Source organism: Oncorhynchus nerka, linkage group LG20, assembly GCF_034236695.1.
Source record: "Oncorhynchus nerka isolate Pitt River linkage group LG20, Oner_Uvic_2.0, whole genome shotgun sequence".
NCBI lineage: Eukaryota > Metazoa > Chordata > Actinopteri > Salmoniformes > Salmonidae > Oncorhynchus > Oncorhynchus nerka.
The window spans coordinates 26,342,857-26,368,642 of record NC_088415.1 but is presented as its reverse complement, the minus strand read 5'-3'; the positions used below and the strand labels follow the sequence as shown (position 1 = coordinate 26,368,642).

Here is a 25,786-nt window from a genome sequence, read left to right as displayed (position 1 = left end):
TAAGTGCTTTAGACAACTCTTTTATAGTTTTCATGAAACAACTTACAGCCTACAACTACGGCCCAGAGTTTTTCCCAGTCTGGTTACATGGTATAGAAAAACTCCTGCACCTACTCAATTGGTAATATGGATGTCTCTCCTTCCCTCAGGTCCTACCTGGACATGATCAAGGTGTTTGTGTTCAGCTACTTCTTCTGGCTGGTGCTGTGCCTCATCTTCATCACAGGCACCACCCGCATTAACATCTTCTGCCTGGGCTACCTGCTAGCCTGCTTCTACTTCATGCTGTTCGGGGGCAGCCTGCTCATGCAGCCTGTACGATACATCCTCAGGCTCTGGGACTGGCTCATCGGTTACACCTGTTTTGTCATCGGCATGAAGAACCTGCTATCTGTATGTTAGCCAGCTAATCACTCACTGTCTCAGCTAGCCTATCCTCAAACCTAGCCTATCCTCAAACCTAGCCTATCCTCAAACCTAGCCTATCCTCGTTGCTGAAAGGGATTTTTCATTCATATACTATGTGTACCACATTGTATTATGCTAATAACACAGTTGGTTTTAATCACTCATCAATGCTAACAGCCTGTTCTGTGTTACTGCACTAATCTTCATTATTTGATGCTAATGTAACAGCTCCACTTACTGACTATCAGTGTCTCATGTCCCGTCTTCTGTCTCCTCTGAGCTATCTGTCTTGCTGTATGTGTGTCCACAGCTTGGCTCATGTGCTTATCTGGACAGCCTGTTGAAGAATGGTTGCTGGCTAATTCAGGCCTTCAGCATGGTCTGTACAATCAAAGGCTATGATCTCCGTAAGTGTGACTGATAATCACATTAACACACTGTGTGTTGTTGTGCATTTATGTGGCCTGTTCTATCTGTGTCTGTGTGTGTTTAGCTACGTGCACACCTGCGTGTGTGCTTACATATGTGTATATGTGTGTGTTCCCAGCTGCTCCTGATGATGAGTGTGAGCTGCCAGAGGGGGAGGCGGGCATCGTGTGGGATGCGATCTGCTTCACTGTGCTCCTGGCTCAGAGGAGGGTTTTCCTCAGCTACTACTTCCTGTATATGGTGTCTGACCTCAAGGCCTCCAAGATCCTGGCCTCCAGGTTAGAATGATCTAGTTGCTGACCTGACCACTTCCTTACCAGTAAAGTTTTGAGATGACGGTTTATTAATCTATTGAATGGAACCAGCTGAATGTATGACCACATAGGTTGTTTTTCTTTCATATTTCAAGGGGTGCTGAGCTCTTTGAAGCCAAAGTGAAGAAACTGGTTGCTGCAAGACTGGAGATGGAGAAGAAGTCTGTGGAGACGCTGAAGAAGCAGTAAGACTTATGCCACAGCAGCTTGTTTGTTCTCATCTAGTGTTCAGTCAAAGGGGTTTGCTATTGTTGCATTGTTTTAATTCACTGTGTTGAACCCTTCCTCTAGGATGGAGAAGATCAAATCCAAACAGAAGAGTAAGCCTGGCCAAGGAGACGTAGCAGCGCCCCCTACTGATATAGTGCCAAAGGGTGAGCGTCATGGAGCTAGTAGAAGTTGTCCATAACCACTGACGAAGGGTCCGTTCGTATACTCTGTATACTCTGTATACGTATACTCTGATATTTGTATTTACTCCTACTAGAATTGGGAGGTAAGATAGTTTGATCCTAGCTCTGTGGTTAGGGGCTATGTTTACCTCCAGCTTTAATATTAGATTCAATAGCACTAGACTATTAAAACTGCTCAAATCGCTTTACATTCTAAGGTGGGGGGAGACTCAACTCATTATTCTTCTCAGTCTCAATGAATGAAAGGATACATTTATGATGGAGGGGTGGGATGAATGGGGGAATATGTTTTCCAGGTGAAATTGAGAAGGCAGAGAATGATCAGGAGAAATGGTGGAGACCATGGGTTTCACAGCCTGGTGGTAAGTGTTCCATAAACCTAAGTAATAAGATTCAGATTTGTTCAGTTACAAACAGAACTTCAATAGGGGGATATGGTTCAATCTCATTATGAATTGTCATTTTTTTATTCAAACTCAAGGAATTTTAAGTGATCAAAACAGTTCACATCCTGCAATAGTATAAAGTAGAATGAGCAGGAGTTCATGTCTTTGTTGTTTCACACTTCTGTCTTTCCTCCAGTTGAAAACAACTGTGGCTACCATCTATTTGAGAGTGACAGTGAAGAGGAAGAGGAGGAAGTCCAGGAAAAGAAAGAGGAAGAGACACTAACAAAGAAGAAATCTGCTTTTCAGGTGAGGGACAAAGAAGACAAACTACAAGGAGTTGTAAAATAGTGTTAAGGTACGTTGTTGAATGTGCCTCCTTTCTCCACAGTTAGCCTATGAGGCATGGGTCACAAGCTCCAAAGCAGCCCTAAATTTGCACAGAAAAGAAGAGTCGAAGATGAAAAAAGAGGAGAAGAGGAGGGCAAAGAGACAGCTGCAGAGACAGCAAGGTAAGAGGGTCTGGTTTGTATGGGACTGTTTGCATAATTCTGTCATAGAGACAGATTAACTAATGTGTTGTTTTGTGTCATCATGATTTTAATTGTCTGATCCAAGGCATTGAGAGGGACGAGTCTAGTGAGGATGAGTTGGAAGAGGAAAATGAAGTGGAGGAGAAAGGTCAACATTCCACCTCAACAGACCCTTCATAGATATACAGTAGAATAACTCTAGAAGTCTGTGTACTGCCACTAACTTGATACAATGTTTCTGTCTTCTCACAGAAAATATATTTCAGAGGATTATCGACTCGCTCAAGTTTTTATGGGTGTTTATCCTGTCCCTTCTGGATGACCTCACTGAGGGCCTGAACTCCTTCTGCAAAGATGGTCTGGACATCTCCAAAGTGCTACGTTTTGAAAGGGCTCTTCTTGGCCAGCAACAGAAGAAGGTGAAGTAACATTCATCCACAGGGGATACGTCATTTCACTTGTAAAACCCTGTTTTAAGTTATGTCCTCCCTGCAGTGTTGACAAAAATAAAATGTTCCTTTTACAGGGGAAAGAGGTGTCACAGGAGAGCGTGAAGCGCTTCTATGAGAACTGGATGTCCAGACAGAACACCCTGGCCTCCCTGGAAGACCAGGAAGACATAGTTCCCCCTGTCTCCTCCCCTCCACCTGTGCCGTCATCAGCACGAGGTTACTCCACGTTGAAACACACCCACTCCAAAATCTCCTGGGGTAGCAGCTTGTCCAGGTTAGCATCACCTACAGAGTCTTGATTCATTAATTTGTGAAATTCGTTACCTAATTCCATTAGCAGGCTGCATGTATTATACAGAACCGATCAGTTTTAAATGTATTATTGAGTATTTCTACTATTATGCTATTCTGCATTATAACCTCTTTATGGAGGCTTTATGAATGGCTTCATAGGACCAGGATGGTCAACATGTTTCCCTGTCATCATGTCTTAGCTGCATGACGGATGAGACCCTGCTTGGGTCTCGTCAGCCCACTCTGGATGAGCTTGATGACCCTCCTATACTCCAGGCCGCTGCCGACCAACTCAGACGGAAACTACTGAAAACTACCAACCTGGACCTTGACTCATTTGACACTGAAGACCCTCCACTAAGGTGATGGTGACACTTATGCACTTATGGTTTCCTCTGCTCTGTATACCGTAAACCATTATTCAAGATGGCGCCAATGGAGAAGGTGGCCGTTTTTCCAGCTCCTCCTCAACAAATAAACTCTTATTTTATTTGACTTGCTGTATATTTGGTTTCATATCTACTAACTTTCTATACCCCTCTATAAACTCATAGTTTGTTTGACTCCATCTTATATCCATCTTTCTTTCTGAATTACATTTTTCATCAGCCATGATGATACTGTTCCCAATAAGGAGGACAGTAAAGAAGGAGAGGATGCATATGAAGAAGAGGAGGGGGAATATAAAGTGGAGGAGGAATATAGAATGGAGAAGGAGGAATGGAGGGAGGAAGAAGACGAGGAGAGGGAAAAAGCTGTGATGATTTCAGGATCCATCTCCCTGGACTATCTGGAGTTTGATGAGAACAGTGAAGATTTCCCAGACTCCTCCAGGCCTCTTAGTGAGACCAGGAACCTCACGGCCAGCGAGCTACTGCTCAACAAGTCAGTCATGGGAGATTGGGACTTGGTTTTTCTTGTTACAATCATGGTATAGTCAAGTGTACCCATTCAGTTGTATCACAGTACCTTGTAAAGTTGAGAATCAGAAAAAAAAATCAATTTTTCTCACGTACTGTGATTCTCCTCTATTGCAGTATGTTTGGGAACGATGAAATTGAAGCGTCTGATCAGTTCTTCCAGTCTCTCCCGAGACACCTGAGACTGGTGTTTGCCCTGTACAACACCATGGTGTCTAAGTCAGAGATGCTGTGCTACTTTGTGATCATCCTGAATCACATGGTGTCGGCCTCGCTGCTCAGTCTGATCCTGCCCATCCTTATCTTCCTCTGGGCCATGCTGTCTGTGCCACGCCCAACCAAGCGCTTCTGGATGGCAGCCATCATCTACACAGAGGTACGCACAGCAGGCACCCCCAATGAAGTGATATGTTGATTGATTGGTTGGCTGGTTGATTATTTAGATTGATGGTTAATTATAAATAATATACACTATAAATACAAAAGTTTGTGAACACCTCTCCAAATGAGTGGATTCGGCTATTTCAGCCATATCGTTGCGGACAGGTGTATAAAATCGAGGACAAAGCCATGCAATCTCCATAGACAAACATTGTCCGTAGAATGGCCTTACTGAAGAACCCAGTGACTTTCAATGTGGCACCGACAGAGGATGCCATCTTTCCAACAACTCAGTTAGTCAAATTTCTGCCCTGCTAGAGCTGCGCCGGTTAACTGCAAGTGCTGTTATTGTGAAGTGGAAACGTCTAAGAGATACAATGTCTCAGCTGCGAAGCGGTAGGCCACACAAGCTCACAGAATGGGACCGCCGAGTGCTGAAGCGCCTTGTGTGTAAAAATCGTCTGTCCTCAGTTGCAACACTCACTACCAAGTACCAAACTGCCTCTGGAAGCAATGTCAGCACTTGAACTGTTCGTTGAGAGCTTCATCATATGGGTTTCCATGGCCGAGCAGCCGCAGACAAGCCTAAGATCACCATGCGCAATGCCAAGCGTTGGCTGGAGTGGTGTAAAGCTTGCAGCGGAAACACGTTCTCTGGAGTGATGAATCAAGCTTCACCATCTGGCAGTCTGACAGACGAGTCTGGGTTTGGCGGCTGCCAGGAGAACACTACATGCCCGAATGAATAGTGCCAACTGTAAAGTTTAGTGGAGGAGGAATAATGGTCTGGGGCTGTTTTACATGGTTTGGTTTAGGCCCCTTTGTTCCAATGAAGGGAAATCTTAACACTACAACATACAATGACATTCTACTATTCTGTGCTTCCAACTTTGTGGGAACAGTTTAGGGAAGGCCATTTCCTGTTTCAGCATGACAATGCCACAGTCCAGAAAGTGAGGTTCATACAGAAATGGTTTGTCGAGATCGGTGTGGAAGAACTTGACTGGCCTGCACAGAGCGTTGACCTCAACCCCATCGAACAATTTTGGGATGAATTGGAACACCGACTGTGAGCCAAGCCTAATCGCCCAACATCAGTGCCCGACTTCACTAATGCTCTTGTAGCTGAATTGAAAGTCCCTGCAGCAATGTTCCAACATCCAGTGGAAAGCCTTCCCAGAAGACTGGAGGCTGTTATAGTTGCAAAGGGTTATCAACTCCATATCAATGCCCATGCTTTCGGAATGAAATGTTCGACGAGCAGGTGTCCACATACTTTTGGTAATGTTGTGTGTATATCTTTATATAACAATATATGCCATTTAGCAGACACTTTTATCCAAAGCGACTTACAGTCATGCGTGCATACATTTTATGTATGGGTGATTGATGATTCCTATCTCTTCCAGCTGATTGTGGTGGTCAAGTATTTTTTCCAGTTTGGCTTTTTCCCCTGGACCACCTCGGCCTACCGAGGCATCAATGCGGACCGGCCCTTTGCTCTGCCCAACATCATTGGGGTGGAGAAGAAAGATGGCTACGTTCTCTTTGACTTGATACAGCTCCTGGCTCTGTTCTTCCATCGCTCCATTCTAAAGGTAGTGACAGGAATGCTGGTTTCTGTGGAACATCATATAAAAGATAATAAAGCACAATTTTGCAAAACTTCTTCTTCTCTCCGTAGTGTCACGGTCTTTGGGATAACAAAGAGGTTGAGATGCCGGACTTCTTCAAGAAGTTAAAGAAGAAGACTGAGAAGAAGAAGATGAGTGGAGGAGACAAAGCAGGGGATCAGCCGAAGCGAAGACTGCCCTTCCTTCCTCTACAGGCCTCAACTGCATCCTTGTTTCGCAGACGGGGTAAAGCCAACTCCACTGAGACAAACGGTACATACATTCAGGAGACTAAACAGTGCTGAACTAATGAGTTTGTTTGAGAGGGTATTATAGTTGAAATGGGGTGTTGCCTGAACAGATGGGAAATGTTACCCAACCTGAATATACTAATGTATCTTGATGTAAATGTGATGTGATGTGATATTGCAGATGATATGCAGCTCAAAAAGCGCCACTCGAAGAAGAGGCACCACAATAAAGTTCCCCTGACCAGGAAGGAAAGGATCAAGAAGCTGATCAGAGAAAGGATGCTAGAGGCTAAAGCTGCTATCATAGAAGTGTGAGCATTTAGCACTCTATACTTATGGATATTCATTGTAGGTGTATTCTGTTACTTTCATTCCATATCCCCGGTGATAACTGGCAGTTTACAAACAACTCCTGGAGGCAGGACTTTTTACGGGACATGAGTGCATGGTTAAGTACTGGTTTAAAAATGAATGGACATTTTAAGTCATGGTCCTCTTTTGTCTTCGCAGTGCCCTACACATATACCTACCTATCAGGCAGTTCTTCTATGACATCATTCACCCAGAGTACAGCCCAGTGTGTGATGTCTACGCTCTCATGTTTCTGATTGATGTGGTCAACTTCGTTGTCATAATATTTGGATACTGGGCTTTTGGGGTGAGAAAAGAGAAAAAAAGAGAATACCTGTCTTGAGTCACAATTGAATTTGGAAAGCTATTTGGCCTACTTGTTTCAAGTGGATTTCTTCCACTGTTTTCTTTTTGTGTCGGAACAGAAACACAGTGCTGCTGCTGACATCACAGATGCTCTTGGGGAGGACCAGGTCCCATCGGCCTTCCTGGTCATGCTGCTCATCCAGTTTGGGACCATGATAGTGGACCGTGCTCTCTATCTCCGCAAAACCCTTGTGGGAAAATGTGTCTTCCAAGTGGTGCTGGTGTTTGGTATCCACTTCTGGATGTTTTTCATACTCCCTGGGGTGACTGAGAGGTCAGAGTTAATGTTCATTCATTTAATTACAGTGTGAATACATGTGTAACCATCAAAAAAGGAGCTGCTTATTGACCTTTTTCATGGTCCTTCTCTTGTGTTCTAGGAGGTTCAACATGAACCAGGTGGCACAGTTGTGGTACTTTGTGAAGTGCATCTACTTTGGCCTCTCAGCCTACCAGATCAAGTGTGGCTACCCAAATCGTGTGCTGGGAAACTTCCTGACCAAGAACTATAACTACCTCAACCTATTCCTCTTTCAAGGGTACAGTCAATGCTCTATGATATATTAACAAAGGCCAGAACATCCCATAATACCAGAGTTGTCCCACAGAGATAGTGAGGACTCTAGGGCCTAAAAGCCTGTTTTAACATGGGCAGCACCATTAAGAACTTCCACTTTTTTGAAGTAGTCAACTGGGTGGTACTTCCTATGGGATCGGATAACATCATGATCGCACACGCACGCGCACGCACACGCACACGCACACAACATGTTTTTAAATGAAATGAACAGTTGAAGTCGGAAGTCTACATACACCTTAGCCAAATACATTTCAACTCAGTTTTTCACAATTCCTGATAATTCGAGTACAAATTCCCTGGCTTAGGTTGGTTAGGATCACCACTTTATTTTAAGAATGTGAAATGTCAGAATAATAGTTTAGAGAATGATTTATTTCAGCTTTTATTTCTTTCATCACATACCCTGTGGGTCAGAAGTTTACATACACTCAATTAGTATTTGGTAGCATTGCCTTTAAATTGTTTAACTTGGGTCATACGTTTCGGGTAGCCTTCCACAAGCTTCCCACAATAAGTTGGGTGAATTTTGGCCCATTCCTCCTGACAGAGCTGGTGTAACTGAGTCGGGTTTGCGGGCCTCCTTGCTCGCACGCGCTTTTTCAGTTCTGCCCACAAATTGTCTATGGGATTGAGGTCAGGGCTTTGTGATGGCCACTCCAATACCTTGACTCTTGACTTTTGCCACAAGTATGCTTGGGGTCAATGTCCATTTGGAAGACCCATTTGTGATCAAGCTTTAATTTCCTGACTGATGTCTTGAGATGTTGCTTCAATATATTCACATAATTTTCTTCCCTCATGATGTCATCTATTTTGTGAAGTGCACCAGACCCTCCTGTAGCAAAGCACCCCCACAACACGATGCTGCCACTCCCGTGCTTCACGGTTGGGATGGTTTTCTTCGGCTTGCAATTCTCCCCCTTTTTCCTCCAAACATAACGATGGTCATTATGGCCAAACAGTTCTATTTTTGTTTCATCAGACCAGAGGACATTTCTCCAAAAAGTACGATTGTTGTCCCCATCTGCAGTTGCAGACCGTAGTCTGCCTTTTTTATGGTGGTTTTGGAGCAGTGGCTTCTTCCTTGCTGAGCGGCCTTTAGGGTTACGTCAATATAGGACTCGTTTTTACTGTGGATATAGATACTTTTGTAGCTGTTTCCTCCAGCATCTTCACAAGGTTTTTCCTTTGCTGTTGTGCTGGGATTGATTTGCACTTTTCACACGTCTCATTCCTGAGCGGTATGACGGCTGCGTGGTCCCATGGTTTTTATACTTGCGTACTATTGTTTGTACAGATGAACGTGGTACCTTCAGGCGTTTGGAAATTCCTCCCAAGGATGAACCAGACGTGTGGAGGTCTAGAATTTTTTTCTAAAGTCTTGGATGATATCTTTTGATTTTCCCATGATGTCAAGCAAAGTGGCACTGAGTTTGAAGGTAGGCCTTGAAATACATCCACAGGTACACCTCCAATTGACTCAAATGCATTCTGTTTTGTCACCAAAGCTCCATATACCACCCACCACTGCGACCTGTATGCTCTCGTCAGCTGGCCCTCGCTACATATTCGTCGCCAGGCCCACTGGCTCCAGGTCATCTATAAGTCTTTGCTTGGTAAATCCCCGCCTTATCTCAGCTCACTGGTCACGATAACAACACCCACCCGTAGCATGCGCTCCAGCAGGTATATCTCACTGGTCATCCCCAAAGCCAACACCTAATTTGTCCGCCTTTCCTTACAGTTCTCTGCTGCCAATGACTGGAAATAATTGCAAAAATCGCTGAAGTTGGAGACTTATATCTCCCTCAATAACTTTAAACATCAGCTATCTCAGCAGCTAACCGATCGCTGCAGCTGTACACAGCCCATCTGTAAATAGCCCATCCAATCTACCTACCTCATCCCCATATTGTTTTAAAAAACGTTTTTCCCTTTTGCACGCCACTATTTCTGCTTGCACATCATCATCTGCACATCTATCACTCCAGTGTTAATTTGCTAAATTGTAATTACTTCACTACTGTGGCCTATTTATTGCCTTACCTCCTCACGCAATTTGCACACAATGTATATATACTTTTTTTCTATTGTGTTATTGACTGTACAGTGCCTTACGAAAGTATTCGGCCCCCTTGAACTTTGCGACCTTTTGCCACATTTCAGGCTTCAAACATAAAGATATAAAACTGTATTTTTTTGTGAAGAATCAACAACAAGTGGGACACAATCATGAAGTGGAACGACATTTATTGGATATTTCAAACTTTTTTAACAAATCAAAAACTGAAAAATTGGGCGTGCAAAATTATTCAGCCCCTTTACTTTCAGTGCAGCAAACTCTCTCCAGAAGTTCAGTGAGGATCTCTGAATGATCCAATGTTGACCTAAATGACTAATGATGATAAATACAATCCACCTGTGTGTAATCAAGTCTCAGTATAAATGCACCTGCACTGTGATAGTCTCAGTTTAAAGGCACAGTCAACTTAGTGTAGGTAAACTTCTGACCCACTGGAATTGTGTTACAGTGAATTATAAGTAAACAATTGTTGGAAAAATGTCTTGTGTCATGCACAAAGTATATGTCCTAACCGACTTCCCAAAACTATAGTTTGTTACCAAGAAATTTGTGTGGTTGAAAAACAAGTTTTAATGACTCCAACCTAAGTGTATGTAAACTTCCCACTTCATCTGCATGTAAATTGTAAAGTCTTTTGTCTCTCTCTTTTTTGTTACGTGTCGGACCCCAGTAAGACTAGCTGTCACCATTGGTGTAGGCTAATGGGGATCCTAATAACAAATCCATGTCATCAGGAGGGATCAGCCAATTAATTATACCTGTGAGAAAACATGACATAATTGCAGTTGGTAGTAAATCACCAACCGTGGCTTTATACCTCTAGGTTGCAGTAAACAACCTTCCAGTTTGTTTTCCAACTCACATTTGTAGAATAATAAAATGGACTACTTTAAAATGAAGATGGCCTCAATGGCACTGCCATGCTCTCACAGACACCATAATGGGACATATACAATGTTGTGTCCTCTAACTATCTCTATGGGTTGTCCCTGTCTCCTCCTCAGGTTCCGCCTGGTTCCATTCCTCATAGAGCTGCGTGCCGTGATGGACTGGGTCTGGACTGACACCACCCTCAGCCTGGGCAGCTGGATCTGTGTCGAGGACATTTATGCCAACATTTTCATACTCAAGTGCTGGAGGGAGTCGGAGAAGGTAACTGGGATGCCGAACTGCCAATAGACTGGCAGCAGTTGTCAATCTCAAACTCACCTCCATAGAGAGTAGATCTGACTGATTGTGTTGAATTGTGTTGAACTATGAATCATTTTCTCTTTAATTTGTACAGAAATACCCACACACCCCAGGGCAGAAGAAGAAAATGGTGGTGAAGTATGGAATGGGCGGCTTCATCATATTCTTCCTCATCAGCGTAATTTGGTTCCCCCTCCTCTTCATGTCATTGGTCAAGTCAGTGGCTGGGGTGACCAATCAGCCTCTAGATGTCTCAATTCAGCTCAGCATAGCAGGATATGAGGTATAGATGACCTCATAAACTCACAATCTTTCTATTTTGGTAAAATGTTCTCCTTCTGTGAGACTGTTAGTGCTGATGTTTTCTGTGTACATTTTATACAGCCACTGTTCACAATGAGTGCCCAGGAGCAGAACCTGATGCCATACTCAGAGGCAGGCCTCAACCGGCTCACCAACCTCTATGCCACTCACCCGGTAAGAGGATCTTGTTACAACAAGTTGCAAGTTTGAGGGACTGTGGAATTGACCCTAAGGACCTCTGACATACTCCTCTTTCTAACTCTCTCAGTCAGCCATGCAGTTCCTTGTGAACTACATGGCCGAGGACATTGTCATTGCAAAGATCAAGAGTGATGCCAGTCTACTGTGGAGCATCAGCCCTGCCAGCCGTGATGCTATGATCCATGAACTCAGCAACTCCACCCACATCTACATCACCCTGCGATGGGTCCTACTCAGGTAGTGTAGCAGGGTTGGATAGGGCTCTAGGTTGGTTACATGTGAAAGGGGTATATAACGCCATTAAGGCTTGAGGTCTGACTTTTTGACCTTGTGTCAAAGCTAAGATTGTATGGTTTGTGCTAAAAACATATGCCATATGATACAGCTATAATAAACAACTTAACCGGTTAGTGATAGTGGTAGTGATTTCACTCTGTGTATGTGTGTGCCCCTCCTCCCCAGGAATGCGTCTCTGTCGATGAACGTGGAGACCGTGGGGGAACACACTGTCAAGTATGAGGACAGGGCCTTGAGGGACCAGATAGTTCAGATGCTCATAGGGACACGCAGTGACTCTGTGTGAGTCTCATCATCACAGCACTCTCACTACATCAACTGTTACTAGAATTTACAGCCACAGTCAACATGACATTACTGTCAATAAAATAACCTAAAATAACCACTCTGAAAGCTAGTTGTAGAGGAACCTATTACATTCAAAAGAACTCCACATACAAAAGATATGATCACAATGGTAATAGAATGTTGGTGCTGATATGCTGTCATTCATTCTCTCTGCTAGGGTCATTGAGTCTCTCCTGCCCAAGTTCATCAGAGGTCCCGGAGGACTGGAGTCCAAGATGGCCACCCGTCTGGAAGTAGGTAAGTAACCCTCTATCCAACCATCATACTGTACAGAAAATACATTTAACAAATGCAGATGCTTGTATAACCATGGATCTTAACCAGTCAACTGAAGGTCATGGTCTCTGCTTCTCACTTATTCAAATCTTCCCTGACCCATCTCCAACATCCCAGAACACTCAGATAGGCCTGAGGACCTGCAGATGTTGTCCTTCTACCGGCCCCTGTCCATCAAACTACAGCGGGCAGAAGACAGTGGAAGTGCAGAGGGGGGTCAGTGGTGGATGGTGGAGGAATGCACCCCTGGACAAGGGCACATCCAGAGCAGCTGTCACAGCATTGAGATAGTGGTGTTCAACGACAAAGTCAGCCCCTCCAGCCTGGGTGCTCTAGCAGGACAGGGGTAGGTAAAGACTTAAACTCAATGCTGCCCCAGGAGCTATTTACATTTTAAGAGAACTATCCCTTCAAAGTGACAATCAGCAGTTGATACAGCCAGTTTTAGACTTATAAATTAATACTGTATGTACCCATTGACTCTTGAAGAATATAACTTATAATTATGAGCTTAGTTCAACTGTCGTTCCCCATCAGAACCCAAAATATAAGCTTGTTTTACCAAACAAAATGTAAACAAACACTATATAGCCTCAAAACATGGTTAGAACTATAATTTTGATATTGTGGATCAGTCCTTGCATCCAAAGCTTTGTCTATGAATTTCTGTGGTTACATTTCTCCAGCCCAATCACTCAGCTTTTAGCGAACCCGGGAGCTTTTACCGAACCCGGGGCCGGGCGATTGATTTGTTATTGTTTCTACTGCTGATTGACGCTTTGACTTGATTTGTGCTCACTAAATAAACTCTTTGTCCTCTTTTCCATGAAATCCCATATACTTATGTTGCTTGTCTGGCCTCGACCTGCAACCTGATACCACCTCCTGTGCCATTCCAACTTGCTACGGTAGAATCGTGGGCCTGTACATGTCTGTGGTGCTGGTCGTTGGAAAGTTTGTCAGGGAATTCTTCAACGGGATATCCCGCTCCATCATGTTTGAGGAGCTGCCGTGTGTGGATCGGGTGTTGAAACTCTGCACGGACATCTTTGTTGTGCGAGAGACTGGTGAGATGGAGCTGGAGGAAACACTGTTTGAGAAGCTCATCTTCCTGTATCGCTCGCCAGAGACCATGATCAAGATGACCAGAGAGAAGAGAGACTAAAGAGCACTGACATTTTAGTTACGAAAAGGACGATTTGTTTGTTTGTATTCCTACTGTACAATGCATGCATTTTGAATCACTGACTACTTTTAAGTGATTCAAATTTTTACAAAGGAAGACCATAGGCCATAATCATAGAAATGTGCTCCAAGTGTGAAACTATTTAATTGAAGTTGAGATGAAACATTGAGTTTTAGATTGAAATGGCTTGTAAAGAGCTTACAGATGCACGTATTTCTCTCAACATTCTGCAACATTACACATCCCACTGAACACAACCCTGTTTCATTGCACTGAAAAGCTAATCTATAAGTATTCACTCTCATTTCACACTGTACTCCACGTCTATGTACAGTATTTAATTAAATGAATAAAAATCAGAGATTATATCCTACTTTTACATAAGACTCCTGAAGTGTTAAGTTATGAAGAGCCACTCAGTCCATGTTGCCAGGTAAAGCACAGTGCTTTGCAAAAGTATTCATCCTCCATGGCGTTTTTCCTATTTTATTGCATTAAACTAATTTAAAATGATCCATTTGGATTACATGTAATGGACATAAAAAAATAGTCCAAATTGGTGAAGTGAAAAAAATAACTTGTTTCAAAAAATAAAAGGTGGTGAGTGCATATGTATTCACCCACTTTGCTATAAAGCCCCTAAATAAGATTTGGTGCAACCAATTACCTTCAGAAGTCACATAATTAGTTAAAGTCCACCTGTGTGCAATCTAAGTGTCACATAATCTGTCAAATGATCTCAGTATATATATACACACACACACCTGTTCTGAAAGGCCCCAGAGTCTGCAACACCATTAAGCAAGTGGCACCATGAAGACCAAGGAGCTCTCCAAACAGGTCAGGGACACCATGAAGACCAAGGAGCTCTCCAAACAGGTCAGGGACACCATGAAGACCAAGGAGCTCTCCAAACAGGTCAGGGACACCATGAAGACCAAGGAGCTCTCCAAACAGGTCAGGGACACCATGAAAACCAAGGAGCTCTCCAAACAGGTCAGGGACACCATGAAGACCAAGGAGCTCTCCAAACAGGTCAGGGACAAAGTTGTGGATTACAGATCGGGGTTGGGTTATAAAAAAAATATTGAAAACTTTGAACATCCCATGGAGCACCATCAAATACATTTTAAAAAATGTATATGGAACTACAAAAAAACTGCCAAGAGGAAAGGTGAACCAAAACTCACAGACCAGGCAAGGAGGGCATTAAATCAGAGGCAACAAAGAGACCAAAGATAACCCCCGAAGGAGCTGCACGGCGATTGGAGTATCCAATCTGATGGATGCCGCTAAATACAGGGAAATCCTTGAGGGAAACCTGTTTGTCTGCTAGAGATTTAAGACCGAGACAGAGGTTCACCTTCCAGCAGGACAATAACCCTAAGCATACGGCTAAAGCAACACTTGGGTGGTTTAAATGGGAATAATTTCAAAATGTTGTGGAATGGCCTAGTCAAAGCCCAGACCTTGACCCAATTGAGAATCTGTGGTATGACTTAGAGATTGCTGTATACCAGCGGAACCCATCCAACGTGAATGAGCCAAAGCAGTTTTGCCTTGAATGGGCAAAAATCCCAGTGGCTAGATGTGCCAAGCTTATTGAGGCTGTAATTGCTGCAAAAGGTGGCTCTACAAAGTATTGACTTTGGGGGGTGAATAGTTATGCATGCTCAAGTTCTGTTTGTTTCACAAAATATTTTGTATCGTCAAAGTGGTAGGCATGTGTAAATTAAAATGATAAACCCCCAAAAAATCTATTTTAATTGCAGGTTGTAAGGCAACAAAATAGGAACAAAATAGGAAAAATGCCAAGGGTGAATACTTTCTCAAGCAACTGTATATCTTTACAAAACATGGGCAAACAAGAGTCATGGATGCAAGCTTAAGTAAACCAGCAGACATCTTTTAGATAGGAGTTTTAATTCATTTTATTAATTACAAATTAAAGGAAAAACATCTCCATTCTGTTAGGTCCCCTATCTATCCACAAATCTAGATTTAACCCTTGCATTTTCATCCATTCACAAAGACAAACATGTTGGCAGGGACTTTGAAAAATCCTCTTGGCCCTGAAGAACATCCATTACATTTATTCAGATCCTGCAAGATAAAGAGAGGGAAACATGTCAAGTTAGACTGATCTTAGAAACTTTGAACTATTGATGTTATCTAGCTACTTGTTCTAGTTGCTTGAGAACTGCAGATTACAAAAAGAGAGTAATGCCCATAGACAATATATAAATTATGGTGATTACTGTCTGATAATCTGCAGTTCTGTAGTGTTCTACATCTATGGCAATGAGAAAGTTGACTTGCCTAATAAAGCAGACTGATTTAGTAGGCAAATACTTGACATGCTTACTTGGCAGCTGCAGTAAATAGAACCAATATAAATCAGGTGTGATAGCCCAAGCAGCAAGAGTTTGAGGCAATATTGTGTGATGGTTAGGAGGTGGTAGATGGATACAATTATTATTTTAAAAGATATTAGTGATTTGTCCTTTCAATACTCACATGCTATAGCCTTTGGGACATAGACTTTGACGCTGGATTCTGCAACTTTCATTGCCTCGACTTTGAACTGTGGTTTCAGTGCCGCTCGCACTGCACTCGCGCAGATCGCAGAGAAGCGAATGTAGCTGCAGTGGACACAGAAAGAAACACTTTAGCCAGGGCTGCCACCTTTTGAAGAAAGCTCGGAGTGAGATTTTCTATGAATTTCCTTTCCCCCTGGCACGCTACCAAGATGGGGGAGATTGGGGGGGTCCTCCCCCAGGAAGATTGTACTGTTTTAAAGCTAATTTCCTGCCATTCTATATATTTTGACATGGCTTACCCCTATGACTGGGGGGGAGAGAGAAGAGGAAAAAAAGAAAAGAACACTGGTCAGGTGTATTCTGGATGCTTTGGACATTAAATTATCACTCAATTCTACAACTTTGTAACAGATTTTTGGAGGGGATGAAATTAAAGTTCTTGGGTGGTTTGACACATTCAGACAGTAATGAAATGTGATAGGGAAATGGGAGAAACAGTGGGAAGGTTGGAAGCAGGGATTGATTCCTGTTGTCAGGTGGAAAGTTGTATATGACATGTGCCCGGGGAGTGTAACCACTACACCAAGGCTCTGCACAGGAAATACTCATGGTTGATGACACTGGGTAACCAAATCATAGATTGCAGTCTCCTTGTCAAGAGACTCCTTTCAAGGTAAGGACAAACATGTTGTATCTTTCAAATAGGACTGAAAGAAAATCCTTCTTGCTCTCCGGGAAGGTTGGCCACCCCTGATCTGTTTCCCAAGCACTGGGTGTTTGAAAGTGTTCTTGCTATAACAATTCATTTCTCAAAATCACCCAGCCTTTAAGAAAATCTAATGAATATCAACATTCAGGTAGCTGATGCCTACTAGTGGAATATCCTTGCCATTATCTTACTCTACATAGGATGTGTTTATGAGTTCCCCTAGCATGTACAAAATACTAACATGTCAAATTATATTTGATTCTTGGAACATTTAATATCCCATGCTTATTTGTATAACTTATTCAAAACGGTCCATGAATGGCTGCAAAAAATACATAGCCTCAATACATTTACAAAGACAAGTAGGCACATCAGATTTAAAACAGAAAAAATTGTAAAGAAGTCATATTTTTAAAAAGGGTGGGGAATAACAGTGTTCGTGCAGACAACACAGTAATTACTCTGTTTTAGCCCATTGTTAAGATTGAGAATTGTTCCTCTCAGACAAAGTAAATAGATAATCGGCTGAAGTCAAGACGACATCAATTAGCCCCTACACCCTAACCAAAATATTTGTTGATGCATTGTTCGCCCTCTAGAATCCTAATGTACAATTCTGGTTTCACAATCTGTTTGACAAAATGATTTTCATAGTTACAAGTCAGGTCACCCTACCAAACTTCCCTGCTTACATACTGAAGGTCTCTGCTGCCTTTTCGTTGTCACAACCTAAATTTCAATCGCCAAACAAGGGGACTAATGAAAGTATGGATTAAATCGACTTTAGTACATGCTGTCAAAAGGCTGATTTCTGCAATAGGGACGAGAGTAACAGCAACCTCATCTTGCTCACCACATTGTACATAAAACAGCGCTACCATGCTGCTCTTTTTACAGTTTTATAAACTCAGCAGAGAACGTTCTGGCTCTCCAGTCAGCGCCACTCTAATCCTGAGGGGTGTTTCTTTAAAAAAATGCATCCAATCCACTTTATCCCTTACATAACTAGACCAATCATATGCTTCAATGTGGCGCGGGTCAGTGTTGTGGCAAGCCAGGACAATGATAGACGTTCCGCTTATGTTAAATTGCAATCGCAGATGTTCCGACTTCAACACGATTTGGAGCACAGTTGAAAAGTTAACGCACTATAATTGCAGTACTTTTCAATGCGTGAGATATGTGCCGTGCCTTGAGCGTTCAAATGCGTGTCACGGCCAACGCACAAGTTGGCAGTTCTGCTTTAAACAGACTGGGTATAGCATTTCGATTATACACATTTCAATGAATTTTTGTCCTAAAAATAATGTCGATACGTAAGACAGTGATATCACGGTCAGTCACACCAATTATATGACCACTTTGATTATAACTCACGAGAAAAACGCTATATTAGCTGACTCGTCAAATTCGTTTATAATATCGTCTAACTAGGCGCTAGCTGGATAGCAATCACACCAGAGCTCTCAAGCAAATGTGCAACTTAGTAGCTACATCGTTTAAGTGGATGACCTTACAATCAGAATACAGTCCAAATGTGATATTGTTCAATATTGAATACATTTACCTAAGGCCCGCTTGTCTCCAGTATGCAACCATTTTGCCAGTGCTGTTCCGCTCAAGGACAACTCGGATATGTTATAAAAACAGGGCGGAAGCAGCGAAAATGACGTCGCTAGGGTTGACACGCTTCCTGGGGCGGGACTTTTATCTGCGCTTTGTGATCGACAGTATGTGAAATCTGATGAGTGCCGTTTTTTAACGTTATGTAGCTAAGGGGATTTGAGTTCTTATTTATGCTACATTTGGCTTTGTTCGAAATGCGGTGCACTCTCTCCTCTGAAATACGCGTCAGGAAAATTCCAGACATTTCAATGGATGTTATGTTATTCGGTCATTTTTCACTCTGAAGGACCAGGGAGGGTGGGACGTGGTGATGGGCATTCCGGCTCTTTCCAGTGAGCAGGCTCGTTCGGCTCAGCTCACCAAAAAGAGCCTGCTCTTTTGGCTCCCAAACGACTCTTTAAAAAAAAAAGTTGTTTTGTAATTTTTTCAAGTCAAACAGTTTGCGATAGTTTGTCTATGATTGGTGTTAAAACAATTATAATTAAATTATTAAATGAAATCATACTCTAACTTAACCACAAGGTATTTAAAAAATTGATTGGTTTGTTATGAAAAATAATGCTATATAGTATAACTTTTTAATGTTTATTAACAAAGTGCATATAAAACGAATACAATCTGAACACCATAATAAAATATTGCACCATATCAAAGAAAAATAAATAACAATTTGCAAAACTGCAGCATCCCACAAATTGAAATGAATGTAAAAAAGAAGGATGCTATTACACATGTGCATTTAATGTATATAAACAAAGTGCATATAAATGTAACAATTCAAAACGAATACAATCTGAACAACATAATAATAGAATATTGCACCATATCAAAGACAAATAACAATGTGCAAAACTGCAGCATCCCACTTAAAACATTAAACTGGTCCCTCTTTTCTCTCTCTTCTTTATTGCCATGTTATAACCAGCAGCACACATCAATGCTGACCACATTTGGCTTATATGGGAGATTTGCATTCAGAAATGCAAGCTGCCTCACTTTTGAGGAGCTGATGCGATTTCTTCTCTCAGTAATTATTTGTCCCAGAACAGTTCAGGTTCATGTTTTGTCTACTGATACTGCATTCTCATCTACTGCTCATATACATATATAATACTGGAATAAATAATGATGCAGTAATAACTGCTTACTGTACCTCTCTCCACTGATCTCCACAGTGACCTGCTCAAAGGGTTCCAGGACTCTGCACACCTCCCATTCCTCTTGGGTCAGAGCATCAACAGGTGCATTGACAATGGCCAGGGTAGAGATGACGGCATCCTTTGACTCAAGAAACCGCTTCAACATATAAAATGTTGAATTCCACCTTGTAGTGCAGTCTTGTTTAGGCCTCAGCTCAGGCATCCCCATCAGGCTTGTGTAGACTTTAGTTTTCCAGCACTTACTGTGCTCCTGTGGAAGTATTCCACAGCTGCTTTCACTTTGTCCACAGTGGGTTTCATCACCTTCAGAGCATCTCTTACAACCAGGTTGATTGTGTGGGCAAGACATGGATGATGAGTCCATTTAAAAATGGTTATGTTAGCTTCATTGTTGCTAACAACAGACCAGTTTTCCATCTACTTGCCATTCTCTGGCCACTCAACAGTTCCTCTGCCAAGTTCTCTGAGGTGTGTCTGTCACTGAACTCAAAGCAGTCCAGCCGGCCCTCCCTTACCCATCTTTGGTTCATTGGTTGACACTGCGTGTCTGATTGACAGGAACAACAGGTGAGGCATTTGTCACTAATCCAGGCATTTGTCATCTCCCGTCTGGATTACTGCAACTCGCTGTTGGCTGGGCTCCCTGCCTGTGCCATTAAACCCCTACAACTCATCCAGAACGCCGCAGCCCGTCTGGTGTTCAACCTTCCCAAGTTCTCTCACGTCACCCCGCTCCTCGCTTCCAGTTGAAGCTCGCATCCGCTACAAGACCATGGTGCTTGCCTACGGAGCTGTGAGGGGAACGGCACCTCAGTACCTCCAGGCTCTGATCAGGCCCTACACCCAAACAAGGGCACTGCGTTCATCCACCTCTGGCCTGCTCGCCTCCCTACCACTGAGGAAGTACAGTTCCCGCTCAGCCCAGTCAAAACTGTTCGCTGCTCTGGCCCCCCAATGGTGGAACAAACTCCCTCACGACGCCAGGACAGCGGAGTCAATCACCACCTTCCGGAGACACCTGAAACCCCACCTCTTTAAGGAATACCTAGGATAGGATAAAGTAATCCTTCTCCCCCCTTAAAAGACCTAGATGCACTATTGTAAAGTGGCTGTTCCACTGGATGTCATAAGGTGAAAGCACCAATTTGTAAGTCGCTCTGGATAAGAGCGTCTGCTAAATGACTTAAATGTAAATGTAAATGTAAATGTGAGGCTGTTCGTCTGAGCAGACAGTCAGAACGAATGTGTGGGCTTGAGCATTTAGACCCATATTATTTTATTTATTTTTTCGTTCTTTGAATTAGCTAATTCTATGCATTTAAATCGTGTGATTATTAATATCTTTTTAATTTGTATATATCTTTATAAATTGATTCGGCTCTTCTGATATGCGAGCCGTCTCCCAACGTTCACCTACAAGAGCCGGCTCTTAGAGTTGACTCGTTCGCGAACGACCAATCACTAGTCGGATGACATACTTCTGGTCGCCACCAGAGGGAGTACCACTTGTTGGGCAATTTGGCAACATCTTTCCTTTATAGCTGCTGTCACGCTGTCATAAGTCACCGGCGCCCAAGTACTGACTGAACGGTTTAAAACATGAAGATCTGGACCTCAGAACACATATTCAAGTGAGTAATTTATAAAAGTTCTAAAACGTGTTTAATTGAAATACCTTGATATTGACTAGCTTATTGAAGTTTGTAGCTAGGTTAGCAACCAGCCAGTTAGCGCGCGTTAACTCTTTGCTTTTAGTCAACTAACTTCTGGTACAAGTCAATGGGTTTTAGGTAGCAAACCGCTGACTTTAGCCAAATATTTGGCTAGCCAACACATCAAACTTCCATTTTACTATTCCTAAACTAGGAAAAATAATGATAGTTAGCTAGCTATACAACAAAGACAGTACAGTAAGTGAATGCAAGCTAGCCAGCTACATTACCATATCTTTGACATTACATTAGTTAGCTGCATTACAAGTAGCTAACGTTCACTGTTAGCCCGAAGTTTACAGCAGAGTGTCACGGGATTCCGGTGCTTTGCTTCAGCTAACTGTTACTGGTTTAAGGTCACGTGAATTCATCTATTAATCGAATTTTAGCTCAATGTTCTTTTTGGTGATGTCCCGTGCCGCACCACTAGGCATGCACTCTCTGAGACTGGAATTAAGGTATTTCTATTCCAACTAGCTATACCGGAGGCTCTGTCAATGGTGGAATCATGGTTGTTATGTCACTATATAGTCAGGGTTTAATACTCTTTGGGGAATTAATTGAGTGAGGAAATGCCTCTGTTTACCTCACATCATGAATAGGGATTGTAAAAAATAAACATTGTCAAGGTCAAACCAAGTACCTTGTATTACTGAACCCATAATTCATATTTCTTAACCCAATCGACATAACACATTACAATAATGTCAGGACAGTTTTTCAAATGTATTCATGTGGGGGGCCACACCAGGAGGTCCACATGCACACATGGTAACATTATATGCACACATTATGATACTGTATTATTACAGTAATATTGATTTCCTGTGTTGTCCCCCCACAGCCACCCGTGGGAGACAGTGACAAAGGCGGCAATGCAGAAGTACCCCAACCCCATGAACCCTGGCGTGGTAGGGGTGGACGTGTTGAACAGACATGTGGACACACAAGGTCGGCTATGCAGCAACCGACTGCTCAGCACAGAGTGGGGACTGCCCTCCTTGGCCAAGACTGTAAGTCCTCAGCACAGTGGATGCCTGTCTCCAATGTTGCCACTAATGCGATTCTCCTAAGTGCATTCAGCAGATCTGAGGATGTATTATTTTGTTAGTGATGTCAAATGTATTTCACTGACAGTGAGGATGTCATTGTCTTTTCTCACAGCTCATTGGTATAACGCGAACAAACACATACATCCAGGAGCATTCGGTGGTAGACCCCAAGGAAAAGACATTTGAGCTACAATCTACAAATGTGAGTTCACAGCTGTTGTCGGATGTTCATTTGTGAATACTATAGATAACTTCGCCTTGTTGGCTAACGTTGATGCACTTTCCTCTGCTTTCAGATTTCATGTACTAACATAGTATCTGTGGACGAAAAGTTAACATACAGGCCGCATCCGCAGGATCCCGAAAAGTATGTGATTTGTTGGTTTGAGTTTATATACGGGAAAATTGATAAATAGCTTTGCGTTTTCACAGCTAAACTGTTTTTCTGTTTATCCTTATGTTTAGGACCATACTGACACAAGAGGCACTGATCTCTGTGAAAGGAATTAGTCTGAGCAGTTACCTGGAGGGGCTCATGGCCAAAACCATCTCAGCGAATGCAGGCAAAGTATGACCTCTATCCTTCGCACATGCAGCCTGGATTAAATATTTATGAGTGGAAATGTTCAGCTCCTAACTTTCCCCTGTGTTTTTTGTTGTGTCCAGGGACGAGAGGCGATGGAGTGGGTCATCAGGCGGTTAAACACAGAGATCGAGGAGCTGGCAGCGACTGCACAGGCCACAATCCGCATCCCCATGGCAGCAGCAGTCACAGAGAAATGATCATCCTTCATCTCAATGTACCTCAGACATTTCCCCTGAAAGGGGAGACCAACCTTATCTGCCAGCACAGCCACCTCCTGTATTGGTCCATTCATCTTGTCACAAGAACGCACAATTCCCTCAGTGGACTGTCTTTACACGCAGGGTACATGCTGTTGGGTACACAGAGTGAAGCTGATGACATTGAACAGGGTGGAGCCAAGTTGCATTTCAGGCTCATGGGATTTGTAGTCTAATGTTTTCAATCACACCGTGCCTATAGGTCATCAAGTTTCTATTTATTCTCCTCCTGTCTTTTTTCTATTGTTATTCTATGGTCGGCTGTCTAACAGGTTTACTCTGGCACTTGACCATTCCATTTAACATTCTATGTTGCCTATGCAAGCCATGTACTTACCAATCTTTAAAAGGCTGTCAGTCATTTTCATGGAACTGTTCACTTACTGAGAAGATCAAATATATGTTTATGCTTGTTTGTGGGTCTGTTTTATTTGTGATGTAAAGTCACTGTGCTACATATTCAAGAATGCAAACTTGAATTTTAAAGCAGCAATCAGCAGTAGAAACAATAAAATGACCTCCCCAACCCTGTTTTGGTAAAAAGCTAAAGGATGGTGCTGGAGAAATGTAACCACTGTCAAATTCAGACATATAACAAAATTATAGTTTTGAGGCTATATAGTGTTTGTTTACATTTTATTTTGTTGACAAATGATTGCACATTTTTTTCTGTTTATGATGCGGTATGACAGTTGAACTAAGCTCATGAGACATAAGTTATATCCTTCAATCAATGGGTACATCATTAATTTATAAGTACTGTTGGGGAAATTCACCACTAAGGACTCAAATTTAAAGTAAAGGAAGAAATCTTTACCATGTCTGGAGAGGTTCACAAACTCTGCCTGATGAAACTCTGAAAAGGGGCATTCCCTTTGTACTGCTACACAAACAAGTCTTATAAGCATGGTTGGTTCCTGCATGAGACTGACTGATAGATGCCAGGCTTCTTACCTTGAAACTGAGATACTCCTAGATCCCAGAGCAATGTTCTGGGTGTACTCGTGTAGTCAATATGTCACTGGCATGAACCCAACCAAGACAGATTATTAGAAAGCAGCATTATTCTAAACATTTCCCCCCAATCACACTCAAAATGTTTGTAGCAACTGCTGATTACCCCTTTATGGACTTTAATTTATTGAATTTATTTTTACAAAGAAGCACCCAAGTAACAAGTGTGATACGTTTGGAAGAATTGAACAAATGGCTTGACCATTACTACAGTATGCGATTTACACAACATTAGTAGTGGGTGTAGTCAGTGAACGTCAACAGTGGACACTGGGACAGGGTTATGTTCAGGATAATTGGACAGTGGCAGTTGATTTTGAACATGCCGAACCAAATGCGCCTTGGTTCGGGCATGTTCAAAAACCTTTTTTCTGAGGACTCTTTTTAAATGTCAAAGGCAGAGGATGATACTGTACATTCCAGTCACACTTTTGCTAGATAGTTGAATCCCTCCAGTCGTTTCTAGATCCAAGCTCCCCATCTTTTTGCATGTTGTACAGCTCCGTTTTTAATTCTGCATGACAAGCCAGGGGTAATACGTTTTCTTGTTCTTGAACTGCAAATTGCATCTGCTCCCCGTTTCCCTCTCCTGCTCAGTCTGACTCGCTAGTGGAGGTGTGGGTGGTGATGCTGAACTGGCGGGATGAACAGCTTCTAGCTAAGGCATCGCCATCAGGAACAGTTTGCCCCGCACTCCTTTCCTCCGGCCGGCACTGACAGTTCTGTCTCATTCTGGGTTCGAGTCACCAGTTCTCTGGATTTTTGTAATCAACATTTAATCAAACTCGATGACTACACAGAAGGATCACCGCGCATTGACGTAATGGTCTTTCTAGGGGCGGGAGAAATAACGAGGAAGCAACTTGATTTAACGCTCATCGCTTTTATTAGAATGTTTACAGTGCGAACATTGACACAATGAATCAATCGTGCCGCAAGAGGTACTGTATCCGGGTAAATAGGTGCGGGTTGTGTGCCGAAAAGCTCCCCCATGCCAGAATTCTCTCCCACCCATCCTTAGCGTGGACGCGCACGCACTCAATTCTTCATTGCTGCGACTTGCTTGCTAGTTGAGATTTCTGATCACGTTCGGCTGCGTTTAATTTATTTTTGATTTCGGTTTGATAGCGGGGGAGGCACCAGTAATGTCTGCAGTTTTCGGTTTGGCTATTTTTCTTCAAGTGTATTAGACTATAAATACATCTCTTTGCCAAAATTCGTCATCTCTTCCATGTCTTATTCGATTAGTAGTTGTTCTGAAAGGTTTATTGCTTGCCTACATTTTACTCCCTCCTCTAAGTTTAATATATCACACATACATTGTTCTGTAGAAATTATTTGACTAATTTTCTTGCAAGGCCTGTCACACTTCATTATCATTTTTGGTAGCTAATGGTGACCAGTAGTGTGTGCTACAGAAAGTATTTGACTGATTTTCTTGCCTGACGATTTTCTTGCAAGGCCTGGCACACTTCATAATCATTTTTGGTAGCTTATGTTGACCAGTAGTGTGTGCTACAGAAAGTATTTGACTCTAGCCACAAAATTGATATT

At 42.6% G+C, this 25,786-nt stretch overlaps 3 protein-coding genes across 3 annotated transcripts in view; 2 read left to right on the top strand and 1 right to left on the bottom strand.

The window, feature by feature from the left end:
- The window catches only part of LOC115101873 (piezo-type mechanosensitive ion channel component 2-like), a 36,545-nt gene extending 22,502 nt beyond the window's left edge, over positions 1 to 14,043 (top strand). Inside the window, exons 27-55 of the mRNA XM_065006045.1 lie at positions 150 to 393; positions 719 to 815; positions 956 to 1,115; positions 1,247 to 1,336; positions 1,443 to 1,525; positions 1,639 to 1,647; positions 1,861 to 1,926; positions 2,147 to 2,259; positions 2,342 to 2,462; positions 2,569 to 2,631; positions 2,736 to 2,902; positions 3,010 to 3,209; positions 3,430 to 3,591; positions 3,839 to 4,114; positions 4,267 to 4,525; positions 5,940 to 6,128; positions 6,215 to 6,416; positions 6,576 to 6,705; positions 6,905 to 7,052; positions 7,171 to 7,385; positions 7,492 to 7,650; positions 10,779 to 10,926; positions 11,060 to 11,248; positions 11,350 to 11,442; positions 11,537 to 11,706; positions 11,932 to 12,048; positions 12,272 to 12,351; positions 12,508 to 12,736; positions 13,303 to 14,043. Of these exons, the coding sequence (XP_064862117.1) occupies positions 150 to 393; positions 719 to 815; positions 956 to 1,115; positions 1,247 to 1,336; positions 1,443 to 1,525; positions 1,639 to 1,647; positions 1,861 to 1,926; positions 2,147 to 2,259; positions 2,342 to 2,462; positions 2,569 to 2,631; positions 2,736 to 2,902; positions 3,010 to 3,209; positions 3,430 to 3,591; positions 3,839 to 4,114; positions 4,267 to 4,525; positions 5,940 to 6,128; positions 6,215 to 6,416; positions 6,576 to 6,705; positions 6,905 to 7,052; positions 7,171 to 7,385; positions 7,492 to 7,650; positions 10,779 to 10,926; positions 11,060 to 11,248; positions 11,350 to 11,442; positions 11,537 to 11,706; positions 11,932 to 12,048; positions 12,272 to 12,351; positions 12,508 to 12,736; positions 13,303 to 13,555 (4,432 nt within the window). The 3' untranslated portion in view covers positions 13,556 to 14,043. The remainder of the gene's footprint in view (positions 1 to 149; positions 394 to 718; positions 816 to 955; positions 1,116 to 1,246; positions 1,337 to 1,442; positions 1,526 to 1,638; positions 1,648 to 1,860; positions 1,927 to 2,146; positions 2,260 to 2,341; positions 2,463 to 2,568; positions 2,632 to 2,735; positions 2,903 to 3,009; positions 3,210 to 3,429; positions 3,592 to 3,838; positions 4,115 to 4,266; positions 4,526 to 5,939; positions 6,129 to 6,214; positions 6,417 to 6,575; positions 6,706 to 6,904; positions 7,053 to 7,170; positions 7,386 to 7,491; positions 7,651 to 10,778; positions 10,927 to 11,059; positions 11,249 to 11,349; positions 11,443 to 11,536; positions 11,707 to 11,931; positions 12,049 to 12,271; positions 12,352 to 12,507; positions 12,737 to 13,302) is intronic.
- A 1,439-nt stretch (positions 14,044 to 15,482) lies between these two features.
- Positions 15,483 to 18,502, bottom strand: atp5f1e (ATP synthase F1 subunit epsilon). Its single transcript, XM_029621096.2, has 3 exons — positions 18,393 to 18,502; positions 16,094 to 16,218; positions 15,483 to 15,679 (listed from the first exon to the last, which is right to left on the bottom strand). Coding segments are annotated over exons 1-3 (159 nt in total). The 5' UTR covers positions 18,425 to 18,502; the 3' UTR covers positions 15,483 to 15,677.
- Positions 18,503 to 21,128: 2,626 nt separating this feature from the next.
- On the top strand, positions 21,129 to 23,633 carry LOC115102159 (PRELI domain containing protein 3B-like). The gene is made up of 6 exons (XM_029621790.2): positions 21,129 to 21,242; positions 22,168 to 22,336; positions 22,488 to 22,577; positions 22,672 to 22,742; positions 22,841 to 22,943; positions 23,042 to 23,633. The coding sequence occupies exons 1-6, from the start codon at positions 21,211 to 21,213 to the stop codon at positions 23,156 to 23,158; spliced, it is 582 nt and encodes a 193-aa protein (XP_029477650.1). The 5' UTR covers positions 21,129 to 21,210; the 3' UTR covers positions 23,159 to 23,633.
- The last annotated feature ends 2,153 nt before the right edge of the window (positions 23,634 to 25,786 follow it).

Coding starts and splice junctions, on each gene's coding strand:
- atp5f1e (XM_029621096.2), bottom strand. CDS start 18,424: ATGGTTGCATACTGGAGACAAGCGGGCCTTAG. Junction 16,219..18,392: donor TGGAGACAAGCGGGCCTTAG/GTAAATGTATTC, acceptor TGTCCACTGCAG/CTACATTCGCTTCTCTGCGA.
- LOC115102159 (XM_029621790.2), top strand. CDS start 21,211: ATGAAGATCTGGACCTCAGAACACATATTCAA. Junction 22,337..22,487: donor TGCCCTCCTTGGCCAAGACT/GTAAGTCCTCAG, acceptor CTTTTCTCACAG/CTCATTGGTATAACGCGAAC. Junction 22,944..23,041: donor TCTCAGCGAATGCAGGCAAA/GTATGACCTCTA, acceptor TGTTGTGTCCAG/GGACGAGAGGCGATGGAGTG.